The sequence below is a fragment of the Lactuca sativa genome, chromosome 5, assembly GCF_002870075.4.
Source record: "Lactuca sativa cultivar Salinas chromosome 5, Lsat_Salinas_v11, whole genome shotgun sequence".
NCBI lineage: Eukaryota > Viridiplantae > Streptophyta > Magnoliopsida > Asterales > Asteraceae > Lactuca > Lactuca sativa.
In genome coordinates this window covers 352,601,028-352,613,419 of record NC_056627.2, presented here as the reverse complement: position 1 = coordinate 352,613,419, position 12,392 = coordinate 352,601,028, and the positions used below count along the sequence as shown (strand labels likewise).

At 37.8% G+C, this 12,392-nt stretch overlaps 1 protein-coding gene across 1 annotated transcript; it reads right to left on the bottom strand.

Annotated features, from left to right (window-relative positions):
* Window positions 1-205: 205 nt before the first annotated feature.
* On the bottom strand, window positions 206-2,682 carry LOC111900645 (uncharacterized). Its single transcript, XM_023896526.3, has 8 exons — window positions 2,439-2,682; window positions 1,839-1,995; window positions 1,575-1,660; window positions 1,394-1,506; window positions 1,217-1,282; window positions 891-1,000; window positions 717-782; window positions 206-638 (listed from the first exon to the last, which is right to left on the bottom strand). Exons 1-8 carry the CDS (start codon window positions 2,531-2,533, stop codon window positions 333-335), a joined length of 999 nt encoding a protein of 332 aa, XP_023752294.1. The 5' UTR covers window positions 2,534-2,682; the 3' UTR covers window positions 206-332.
* Between the last annotated feature and the right edge of the window lie 9,710 nt (window positions 2,683-12,392).

Below are 12,392 nucleotides of genomic sequence, written 5' to 3'. Positions count from 1 at the left end.
AATTCTTCGTGTTTCTTAGTAGTTTTTTTTTTCTCTTCCACTTAATTAACTTGAATGTAGATACTCTACTTTTGTGCATAGAAACTATTGCCTTGTTTTTAAATCTTACAAGACAAGACAAAATATATTGTACTGTGTTTGTTGTGTATCGAGACTGAAACCGGTGTCAACAGAACAAAAATTGCAAAAGACATAAATACCCTCGTTTTCAAAACCAAAAATAGCCCTAGAAAGCTTGTTTCAGTCCAGTGCAGTGTAACAAAAAGTTGAAATTTCCTACAACATAAGATTACAACAACTAACAAGTATCGAGTCCATTTATACATGAAAAACTAATTTTTACCAAAGTAGGAGAAAAGTGTTTTCTGATTATCAGATGAGGTCTTCAAGTTGGCCTTCTTTTTAGCTGGGCTTGTTAACTTTATGTCAGCTTCATCAACTTTTACTTTTATATCAGATGAAGACACGTCATCATACTCACGTTTCAGATGTGAAGTCTCAGATTTTGTTTCAGGTTCCTGTTTTGGACTTTTTGGTTTTTCTGTTTTCTCAACCTCTTTAGGTTCTGATTGTTTTTCAATTTTAGTCCCCATCTTTGCAAAGAACATCGAGATTGGTTTTGTTTCCTTCACTTGAATCTGCAGTTTGTAATTACAATTTACAATAATAATAATAATAGAAGTTTAGCCAATTTTGAATGTGTATAAAGAGCATACCTCCTTTATACACTCTGGTCCATCAAAAGAAGGCTTGCCCATTGCTGGTGTCACAGGGTACCAAACCTGAAGCGGAATTATTTCTCAACAATATTTAAACATATAAATAAACTACAATTCTTTTTTATATTTAATCAAAATATGTAACAAGATCTGTATTATTAATAGTATTACCAAGTCTGGTTCTTCATAGGGTTTGAGTAATGAATCAAATTTGGAAGATGGAGATCCATCTAGCCACTCATGAGTTGACTCCTTGTTCCCTAAAATAACAGGCATCCTGTCTACAATTGGGAAGAATCATTTGATGTTAGATTTTTAAAAAATACTTAATTTAAAAATTCCCATAAAAAGAGAATATGGCATGACATGTACTGGGACAGGTGTCAGTAGGTGGAATAAAGAAGACCAAATCCCATAAAAGAAAGTTAGAATATTAGAGAGAAAAAAAAAAAAAAAAAGTATATAGTAATATAGTATTACATTACACTATTACTAACCATGGAGGCAACCAAAGGATGATGAAGAACTTGTTGTCAAAATAGTAAAAGTGTATTGAATCTCCCCTGAACCACAAAATAAAATCATTAAGAATTTATAATAGTCATGTAAACCTTATTTATTTTCTGGCATTAATGAAGAAAAAACATATACTAGTTTTTTAAAGAAAGGTAAACCTTCAGAGTTTTTCCAAGAATCATAAAGAGCAGCAAAGACAAGGGGTCGATCATCCCTCAGATGAATATAGTATGGCTGTTTTTTCCCACCATCTTTCTTCCACTCAAAAAATCTGAAAAATGGTAAATGAGAAAAACTATAAACATAAAAATACAGCTTTTTACAAGAGTTACAACTTACCCTTCCACCACAACCAGACACCTATTTCCAGGAAGAAGACGACGAAATGAAGCCTTTTCACCTATTGACTCTGAACGAGCATTGAACTGGCAAACACAAGACCAATTAGTCAACATGAAAACTGTTTACAACAGCAAATATGATTTAAATTTGAAGAATGCTACTTGGCTCTAACATTTTCATCTCAAGAAAGTATAAAAGCAAAGGGAAAGAATCATCGAAAACATGTATACAGAAGAACTATAAGTAAACTTGTGACATTACCATCCTGTAATAGTCTGGTTTTTCTGTGTTTTTAGTGAAGCTTGGAATGAGTCCCCATTTCATGCACTGCACAACAGCTCCTTCACTGTTTGCTCCTGTGTCTCTTCGAATAACAGGCAAGTTTGATCCAGGGGAAACATTATATGCTGGACGATACCTGAAATTTCAATTCAAACAAATCAATTTACAGTCGATCGTTACATATAATAACTAAAGTGTGTAGCAACATGAGTATATCGAAATCAATTTCAAGTTTCACAACGTTCATACAGTTTTAAGGATAAATCTCTCACTAATTTGAAACTTTAATCGGATATGACAGTAGAAGAGATGGAGAAACGATATCAAGCAATATGAATCGACAACAATCCTTCAACTGGTTCAAATTCCGCTAGTAACAAAGAGAGATCAAACAACAGCCAGATATACAAATTAAAATACACGAGTTCGATAGCGAGACAAATGACAACGTCAGAAAACAAACAAAAAAAATACTCTGACAATGAAGTTGAAAGTGCGATAGATCAATTCGGAAACATAAACAAGGAGTAAACACATAAGTTGGAGGTTGATGAGTTGTGTGGGAGGAGATGGACTTACCGGTCTGTGTCGACGAAACGAACGCGGCGGTTACCGAGGTTGCAAGAGCGAGGGATATCATCTGGACGGATAGAACAGCGACAACGGCCACACATGACTCAACTTCGTCGTCCTCCGGTTTGATTCACCGTTTGGGGGAAATATGGTCAGTGGAAGAAAGGCGGGAATGTAAGTAGGGTTCGGTTTCCTCTTTTCTCTTCGCTCATTTCAAGACTTGCACACGGTTCGGAGTTTTTTCTTTTTTTTTCTAAATGAAAAAAAAAAAAAAAAAATGAAGTTGTGTTCTTTAAATTTAATTTTTTTTAGGGTGGGGAGTGGTCACAAGTCAAATTATCAGTCAATTCAGCTTCAAGTAGATATTTTATTATTTCACAACCAACACCTAATGAAGAGGCAAAAAAAGAAGTGAGAGAGAGAAAATGTGAAGGTAAAGAGAGAGAACCAATCAAAATGGTCCTCTTGTTCACTACAAGCCATCCATAGCCAAACCTTCGGTCCACGAGTTAGTGAGTTACTGTCCAACATAAGGCCATTTGTAATGCTCTCCACGAGCAAGGGCCGTGGAGAGCTTCCAAATCAGCAACCACAAACCACGCAAACAACTGGGGTACTCACCACGAACACGAAGAGAGAGAAAGAAGAGTCGGAGAAGAAGAAGTCAGAGAGAGGAGAAGAGAATGATTGGGCGTTCTCCTTCGTTCTGCCCACCACAATCGACAACGAAGATGAAGGATAACGGTGTATAGGGGTGGTGTGCACGAACGATTCTCGTTGCCACGTCAACCACGGAGCCTTTCGTGCTCGGTATACCAGAAGGCCTAAGAAACTCATGTGTGGGTTAATGTTCACTCCAATAGCCTTAAGGAAAGCAAAAAGAAAAGGCCTTTCTTTCGAGTTTTATATAAGAGGAGTTTTTGATGAAAATAGAATTATTGACCAACTTATTTAGTTTGAAAAATATTTTATCAAATTAATGTTTTTTTTTTCATTTTTCATATATTTTTTAGTTTTTCTTATTGTTTTTATTTTTTATTTTTTATTTACTTTTTATTCTAAATTATTTTCTATAGTCTTTTTTTAAATATCATTCTTTTATTTTTTTTATTTACTCCATTTTACTATATTTTTAACATAAATATTCTGTCGTTATTGATACAAATTATATAAATTATTTTAAACATCAAATTTTAGATATTAAATAAAACTACTATTATACGTACAATGTTGTTTAAGGTATGAAAACTCCAACATTGTACATATAATTTTTTTAAGGTCAGAGATTTTCGACACGTTTATGTAAACGGGTTGACACAACACGACACGATAATTAAACGGATAGGGTTAGGGTCAAGACTTTCAGCTTGAAGATGACTTATATAACCTGTTTAATTATATATTATTTATTATAAATTTCATATTTTTATAAATATATTATATGTTATAGACTTATAGTGGGCAAACTCAATAATTAGAAATAATATTCAAAATTTCAAAGTTACTTAATTATTTATATATATATATATATATATATATATATATATATATATATATATATATATATATATATGTTATAAATTTCATATTTTTATAAATATATTATATGTTATAGACTTTTAATCATCCTCATCACCTATCCCTTTGCTCCCCAACTTTAACTATTTTTATTTTTCCTTCTAAGCTTACTATAAATTTTGTCATTCCATCTCATAACTACAGTGTTTCAATTGTTCCATTTTGCCTCCGCAACTCCTACTTTTGAACCTTTAAAATAGTTCAACCCGACATGACACGACATATTTACAAGGTCTAAACCTTAACCCGAAAACCTGACACGAAACCGCCACGAAAATAAACGAGTTGACTCGACACAACACGATAATTAAACGGGTCGGGTTAGGGTCAATCTCTTTCAACTCGTTTAATGTCTTGACACGACACGAACCTGACACGACATGACACATTTTCCAGGTCTAGTGACGGAGCCATAGTCAAAGTAAAGGGGTAGTCAAAAAATCGTGTAATATACATGTAACACCCTATTTTCGAATCGTTTTCTAATGCAGGGTAGTGACCCAAAAACCGAGTATCATCAGGCTTAATGCCTTTGAGGGAAAGAGATTTAGACCCATTTGGGTGTGGGTGGTGTAATTTGGATGATCCGGGAGTTCGGTTTGTGTTTTGGAGCCAAGGGGTATTTCGGTAAAGTGTTAATTCGGGCTTTTTGGAAATTGGATTTTTCTTCAGGAAGTTTTAAGGCGAGTCTGAGTTGATAGAAGTGTAGAGTTTCTCATTACCTCTTCGTGGATATAAGGATCGTCGAAAACGGACTTATAACGAAGAAGTTATGCCCTTCAGAAGTTTGGTGATTTTAGGGTTTAATCGAGTACGCGGGGCGTACACATGTGTGCGCATGGCGTACCAGTGAGGAGGGCAGTACGTTGGGCGTATAATGGTGTACGTTGGGTGTACAATGGTGTACGTTGGGTGTACTAAGTAGTATGATTGCGGGTTCTCTAGGGAGTACATTGGGCGTACTCCAGTCATACCCAAACCCTAATTTAGGGTAGTGGACCCTATTTAAGGTCCTTAACTCGCCACCAAACCCTATTATCTTCAGCCTCCATCTCCCTAAACCCTAGAAACGAAACCCTAGCCCCCATTTGAGTGGTGTTTGAGCTTTTGGCGGTATTTCATGCTTTTTTGGTGTTCATAGAAGAGGAAGGAACTTCTTGGAGAAGTGTACGATTGCTTGAAGCTTTTGGATCTAGGCCCGTTGCATCTTGATCTATATTTTGGAGATATAAAGTTTCTATCTTGATGACTCTAGATGTTAGATCTTGTTTAAGGAGTAATTTGGGTTCTTTTTGGCCCTTAGAGTCATCCTTGTGAATATTGTTGGATTAATGTCTAAGTCAGTAACCATATTTGGTATATACTTGACCCGAGTGTGCATGGTCCTTTTGGGTTGCCTTCACCAAAGCAACTTGACAAGGTAATTTGATATGAGAGAGGAGATATTATGATTTATTAATATATTATAAGAATAATATATTAAAGTAGAAATCATATTTATTTAATTAGTATTAGTCATAAATTAATTAGGAATTAATTTGGTGACTAAAAGAGATTAATTAAATAAAGGGGTATAAACTGTCAAATGTGTGATAGTTGAGTTTTGGGCTAGGAAACCTAATGGACTAAGGGGGAACGAAATTATGATGAAGGATCATCATATTTTCGTCCAAGGCCTCATTCCATAAGGTTCCTTGGGCTGCTTGGTGGCTAAGCTGTCCATTAGGGTTTAGACTAAAACCCTAGCACCCTATAGTATAAATACATGCCCTATGCTTCAATTTGAGGCCACTTGATTCCAAGGGAACCCTAGGGCCGAAATTAGCATCATTCCCTTCTCTCTCTTAGTTGCCTTCTTGCTTCAAGGTGTTTGTGAGCCATTAGAGGCACTACAATTGTGGTGCTTGCTTTCAAGAGTTCAAGAGAGTTCAAGAGATCAAGGAAACTAGTTGTTATTGCTATATAACAACACAGGTATGTCTTCTACACTTCTATGTAATTTTCGAAAATTATAGAAGCATGCCAGGGTTTATTTTGTGTTCATAAAGTTGTATGTCTTATAGTGAAAACATAGATCCTTCTAAGGTTGCATGCACACATAGGGTTGTTTGTATTAAAACCTATCAGTGGTATCAGAGCCATTGGTTTTTGTTTTCAATTGGATTTGATACATATTATGAATTTGACAAATTAGGGTTTATGGCAAGTAAACCCTAAGACTTGGTGATTTTCGCAAATTAGGGTTGCAAAACCCTAGTTGGCGATTTTTGATAGGGTTCTTAAAACCTTTTTGCCTAGCCTCCAAATTTCGAAATTAGGGTTAAGAAACCCTAGGGATTTCGAAAATCCCTTGCCCCCCCAAGATAAGATCCCAAGATTTTAGGGATTTGGATATTGCTATCTTTGTGATTATCAATTTAATTGTTTAAACTAGATAATTGAAGATCTTGTATTATCCTTTCCATATATTTAAAAATCTAGGGGATAAAAGGATTAAATAAATTAATAGTTTGATTTTATGATAAACCTTAAAGATTTAATAGTTCAAATTAATTGTTTGATTTTGATAATTATTAAATCAAAGTTTTTTTTTTTGGTGTTTAAAATTTTAAATTAAATAGCCTTAATTTTCGAAAATTTTAATACACATTAAGATACTAGTATTTTGAAATGCTTTAAAATACACCCTTATACAATTATGATATTATAAGATTAATTATTATATATGTATAAGAATAAGCTAGTCTTATCGCTAGTAGGCCTCATTCACGAAGCCGGTCTATAAGGTGGGTATAAGGTTGCTGCCTATAAAATGGTGCTTAATGGATGTACACTCACATCTACCGCTTGCTTGACTGGTGGAGGGTCGTTAGCCGAACGGATAGGATAGGGCACTTAATTCCTCATTAAAAGTATAATGGAAATATTAAAGTAACTACATTGTTTTACAAATTCCCACTCTTATTTACTTTAGGGTAAAATGTGAAAATGATGCTAATCCATGGAATTACACTTCGTACCCTTGTCAAACATTGATGGAGCGTGTGTGGTTAACCGGCACATCAATTTGGGGATGACATTGGTAGCGAAGGGTGACTCGATGGTTGTCATAGATCAATGGAGCGTGTGTGGTTCACCAGCACATTGATTAGGTGATAATGACATTAAGTGCACCACGTTGATTCGCATGGTTATTCACAAATTTGTTTGCGATCCTCGGCATCCCAGTCGCAAATTTGAAATGCATATCGAGATTTAAACATGCCATTGAAAAGTTCAATGAATCTCAAAGATCTAGGAGTTTTCAATACATTTAAAACCTAAATTGCTTTTTCGTTTTTCATGGTGAGAATTAGTGAATCGTCATTCACTTACCGTCAAATTATTTACTTTTAGAGTACGGCATCCCTTTCTAAGTTGTAAATAATGTTGTTGGATCCTAGCCCTAATTACTCATTTGGGTGTTTAATTAGGGATTCATTTATAATCAAACTTTGTTCCTTTTCTTTTCAGATGTCTGCAAACAACAACAACAACGCTTCTGGGTCATTCTCGTTGATGAACTTGTGTCAGAAAGTGACATTTGATGGTTCAAACTTCAACGAGTGGATGAGGTATATCTGCATGATCACACGCTACGAGGACAAAGAATATGTCCTCGATGAAAAGCTTGAGAAGATCATCCCAGATGTTGCTACTCCTGAGGAATTGGCCGCCTTTGAGGCCCACGAGCGTGATGCCACGAAAGTTCACTGCATCATGCTGGCCACCATGAACCTTGAACTCCAAAAGTCCTATGAGGACATGTATCCATATGAAATGCATCAGGATTTGCTGGACAGGTATCACCAGAGCGCGAGGCAAGAGCGCTATGAGATCATTACTAGCATGATCACCGCTAAGATGGGGAGTGGAGAATCCCTAACCTCTCATTTGCAGAAAATGCAGAGGTATGTTGATCGTCTTCTCAAACTTAATGTTAAGTTTGATGAGGATTTGGCTATCGACATAATCCTCCACTCCTTGCCCTCCTGCTACAATCAGTTTAGGATGACCTACCATATGAACAAAGAGGAGGTCTCCTTGAGCAAGCTCCAAGGACTCTTGAGGACTGCTGAGAGCAACCTCAAAGACAAATCCGTTGCACCGTCACCTGCTGTGGCCGCTCCTGTGATGGCGATAGGTCAAGGAAAGGGTAAAAAAAGGAAGACTCCATGTAAGAGCCACCATAAGGGGAAACCCCGTGATGGTTCGTCATCAAGTGGGACCAAAACAGGCCCCGTTAAACCCTCTTCCGATCCTAAAGAAGCAGAGTGCTTCTATTGCCACCAAAAGGGCCACTGGAAGCGAAGCTGCCCACAATATCTGCAGGACATAAGAGATGGGAAGATCAAGCCCACATTTGCAGGTATGTATTCTATTAAATCTAATAACTCATCATTTGCTACTTCATGGGTTCTTGATACAGGATGTGGTTACCACATTTGTTCTGATTTGCAGGGCCTAAAAAGAAGTAGGGAGATGGAGCATGGGAAGATGAACCTGATTATGGGAAACAGAAGATCGTCGCCTGTGACCAAAGTTGGTGTTTATTCTTTAGTGTTAAGTAATGGGTTAGGAATAGATTTAGAGAATTGCTGTTATTCGCCAGATATGGCAAGAAACATTATTTCTTTTCACGGGTTGTTTAGACAAGGTTTCAGATATTCTTTTGATAATAGTAATGGTTCTATTAATGTTTATTTGAATGGTGTCTTTTATTTCAATGCATTACGTTGTAAGGGATTTATGAATCAATGATGATTGTTGATAATTTTGGAAATAATGTTTTGAATATAGATTCGTCTACTAGTCTAGACAAAGCATGCTTGTGGCATTGTCGCCTTGGCCATGTCAACAAGAAACGCATAGCCCAACTCCAAAAGGATGGAGTGTTGGAGTCATTCGACCTTAGGGACGATGACACGTGTGAGTCTTGTTTACTTGGGAAGATGACTAAGTCACCCTTTACTGGCACTTGTGAAAGGGGTGAGGGTTTATTGGATCTCATACACACCGATGTGTGTGGGCCCTTTAGATCCACCACAAGGGATGCTTGCCGCTTCTACGTGACTTTTACAGATGATTATAGCAGATATGGATATATCTACTTGATCAAGCAAAAGTCGGAAACCTTTGAAAAGTTCAAAGAGTTTAAGAATGAAGTGGAGAATCAGCTGGGCAGGAAAATCAAGATGCTTCAGTCAGACTGAGGAGGAGAGTACCTAAGTCTTGAGTTTCACGACTATCTAAAAGAATGTGGAATCGTTTCACAATTGACGCCTCCGAGAACGCCACAATTGAATGGTGTGGCTGAGAGACGTAATCGGACCTTGTTGGACATGGTTCGTTCCATGATGAGTCGGACTTCGTTACCAATAGCTTTCTGGGGGTATGCCTTAGAGACTGCCGCCCGTATACTTAACTTAGTTCCCACTAAGAAGGTTTCCAAGACTCCTCACGAGATGTGGACAGGAAAGGCTCCCTCGTTGGCACATATCAAGGTTTGGGGTTGTGAGGCTTTCGTAAGACGAGAGACTCACGACAAACTAGAACCTCGTAGTGAGAAGTGTTATTTCATCGGCTATCCGCATAAGTCTTTTGGCTACCTTTTCTATAGACCGAGTGACAATGTTGTCTTCGTTGCTAGAAGAGAAGTTTTCCGAGAAAAGGAATTGATAGGCCAAGAAGACAGTGGGAGGCAAATTGAACTTGAAGAAATTCAAGATCAAAGCGATGAAGGAACCTCTGACACTGGCACTCAACTTGAGGAGGAAACTCCTGTTGAACCTGTTGACATGTCCTTACCTCTTCGACGTTCCTCTAGGGCTAGTGTTCCACCCCAGTTTTATGGTTTTCATATTACTACTGAAGGGGATACATTTATTAGTGATAGTACACTAGTAAATTTGGATGAACCTAGCAGCTATAAGGAGGCCATGGCAGGCCCAGAGTTTGCAAAATGGAAAGAGGCTATGGACAGCGAGATTCAGTCCATGTACGACAACCAAGTTTGGAATTTGGTTGATAATGTACCGGGTCGTAAGACAGTCGGGTGCAAGTGGATCTTCAAGAAGAAGACAGACATGGATGGGAAAGTGCATACTTATAAAGCGCGATTGGTTGCGAAGGGCTTTACTCAAACTCCCGGAGTTGACTATGATGAGACCTTCTCACCAGTTGCGAAGATAAAGTCTATTAGGGTGATGTTTGCCATAGCTGCGTTTCATGATTATGAAATATGGCAGATGGACGTGAAGACCGCTTTCCTTAATGGAAAGTTGGCTGAGGATGTCTACATGAATCAGCCAGAGGGTTTTGTCGATGTGAAGCATCCGAATAGAGTATGCAAGCTTGAGAAATCTATATATGGATTGAAACAAGCATCTCGCAGGTGGAATCTTTGTTTTGATGAGAAGGTCAAAGAGTTTGGTTTTCTGCGAAGCGAAGATGAATCTTGTGTGTATGTCAAAGCCAGTGGGAGTATAATAAGCTTCCTCGTATTGTATGTCGACGACATATTACTCATAGGAAACGATGTCCCAACCTTGCAGGAGGTCAAGTCCTGACTTGGGAAATGTTTCGCTATGAAGGACCTCGGAGAAGCCGCTTATATTCTGGGAATAAGAATAGTAAGAAACAGGGAAAAGAGACTGATAGGACTTAGTCAGGATACATACTTGGAAAAGGTACTAAAGCGTTTTAGTATGGAAAATTCCAAGAAAGGGGAGTTGCCAATCCAAAGCAATACCAAGCTGAGTAAGACTCAGAGCCCGAGTACAGAGACAGAGATAGCTGATATGAGCCGAGTACCTTACGCTTCCGCAGTAGGCTCTATCAAGTACGCTATGACTTGTACTCGCCCTGATGTGGCCTTCGCTTTAAGCATGGTCAGCAGATATCAGGGGAATCCTAGTAGAGCACATTGCATTGCAGTTAAGAATATTCTTAAGTACCTTCGGAGGACCAAGAAATGGTTTCTAGTCCTCGGTGGGAGTGATGACTTAAGGGTACGAGGGTACAGTGATGCTAGTTTTCAGACGGATCGAGATAACTTCCGATCGCAGCCAGGCTGGGCTTTACCCTAAATGGAGGAGCAGTGACTTGGAAAAGTTCCAAGCAAGAGACCGTAGCTGATTCAACGTGCGAATCAGAGTATATTGCGGCGAGCGAAGCGTCAAAGGAGGCTATATGGTTGAATAACTTCATTGGAGACCTTGGAGTTGTGCCATCCATAAAGGAGCCCATGGAAATTTTCTGTGATAATGAAGGAGCGGTTCCCTTAACCAAGGATGTGACATCCCCAAAATCTCGGCCAGAAAAGACCGATTTTCATTTATGCTTTTAAATAATTTCAGAGTAAATCCTTTTGATTTGAAAGAGTTGCGGAATTTGTTCCCAAAACAAAACATGATAAAATAATATTTATCCAAGCATTTCATCAAGAGATGCATTTCATTATATAATCAAAACTCGGGATGTCATGTTCCGATACAGACCATAAAGCATAAACGATAAACATTACAAGTCATTCAACAAATATATACATATACAGACTTGTAAACAAAACAACAAGATGATCCATCCATCTTACGCCCTTGTGCCACTTCCTGTAATACAAATAAAACTGAGTGGGTCAGGCTTGGGAGCCTGGTGAGCATATAGGGTTTTCAACCCACAATAAATAAGTTATATTTAATTTCACCAACCAAACACTATCCCGATTACCCATTCCCGTTATCCTCACTTTACGTCCCTAAAACAACTATCTCAAGGGACCTAATCTAGGATTTTCATCGGGACGGACATCACTGCGAAGGGGTTTCCTCAACAATAGATATCCTAAAGGCAACCATGAGGGGGATAGAGTACACCGGTGAACACATCGTTCACAACACCTACAGGTTATGAACCTGCTAGCGTTCCACTGGACTGTCTAGAAAGAGTCCGTGGTCGTTATCCATACTCCGCTGAATAACTAGATCAACAACAACAACAACATCGAGGCCTCTCATATGTTTATTACACACCAACTATCTACCCATGTTCTACCCAACATATTAGTAGATAAAATATATATATTCATACGTAGTTTAAAGAAAACCTGTATAGCATGCTTTAATCAACACATATATCACATAACAGATGAGGCACACACACACATAACACATATCTCATAAAGAAATAAGCAGATCTATAAGATAGAAGAGAGTGAATACTCATTCACACATAACACAACCAAATATATACACATAGCACGTATTTTTATATAAAATACTTCGTATTATTGTATTAGAAGAAATAACTACACACTCACTTGATCAGAAGACGATCCAACAGCAC

Excerpts from the sequence above, each read along its gene's own strand:
- LOC111900645 (XM_023896526.3), bottom strand. The coding sequence starts at position 2,533 with ATGTGTGGCCGTTGTCGCTGTTCTATCCGTCCAGATGATATCCCTCGC. Across the intron at positions 1,001-1,216 it reads ATCCTTTGGTTGCCTCCATG|ACAGGATGCCTGTTATTTTA; the intron begins GTTAGTAATAGT and ends TCCCAATTGTAG. Across the intron at positions 639-716 it reads GACCAGAGTGTATAAAGGAG|ATTCAAGTGAAGGAAACAAA; the intron begins GTATGCTCTTTA and ends TACAAACTGCAG.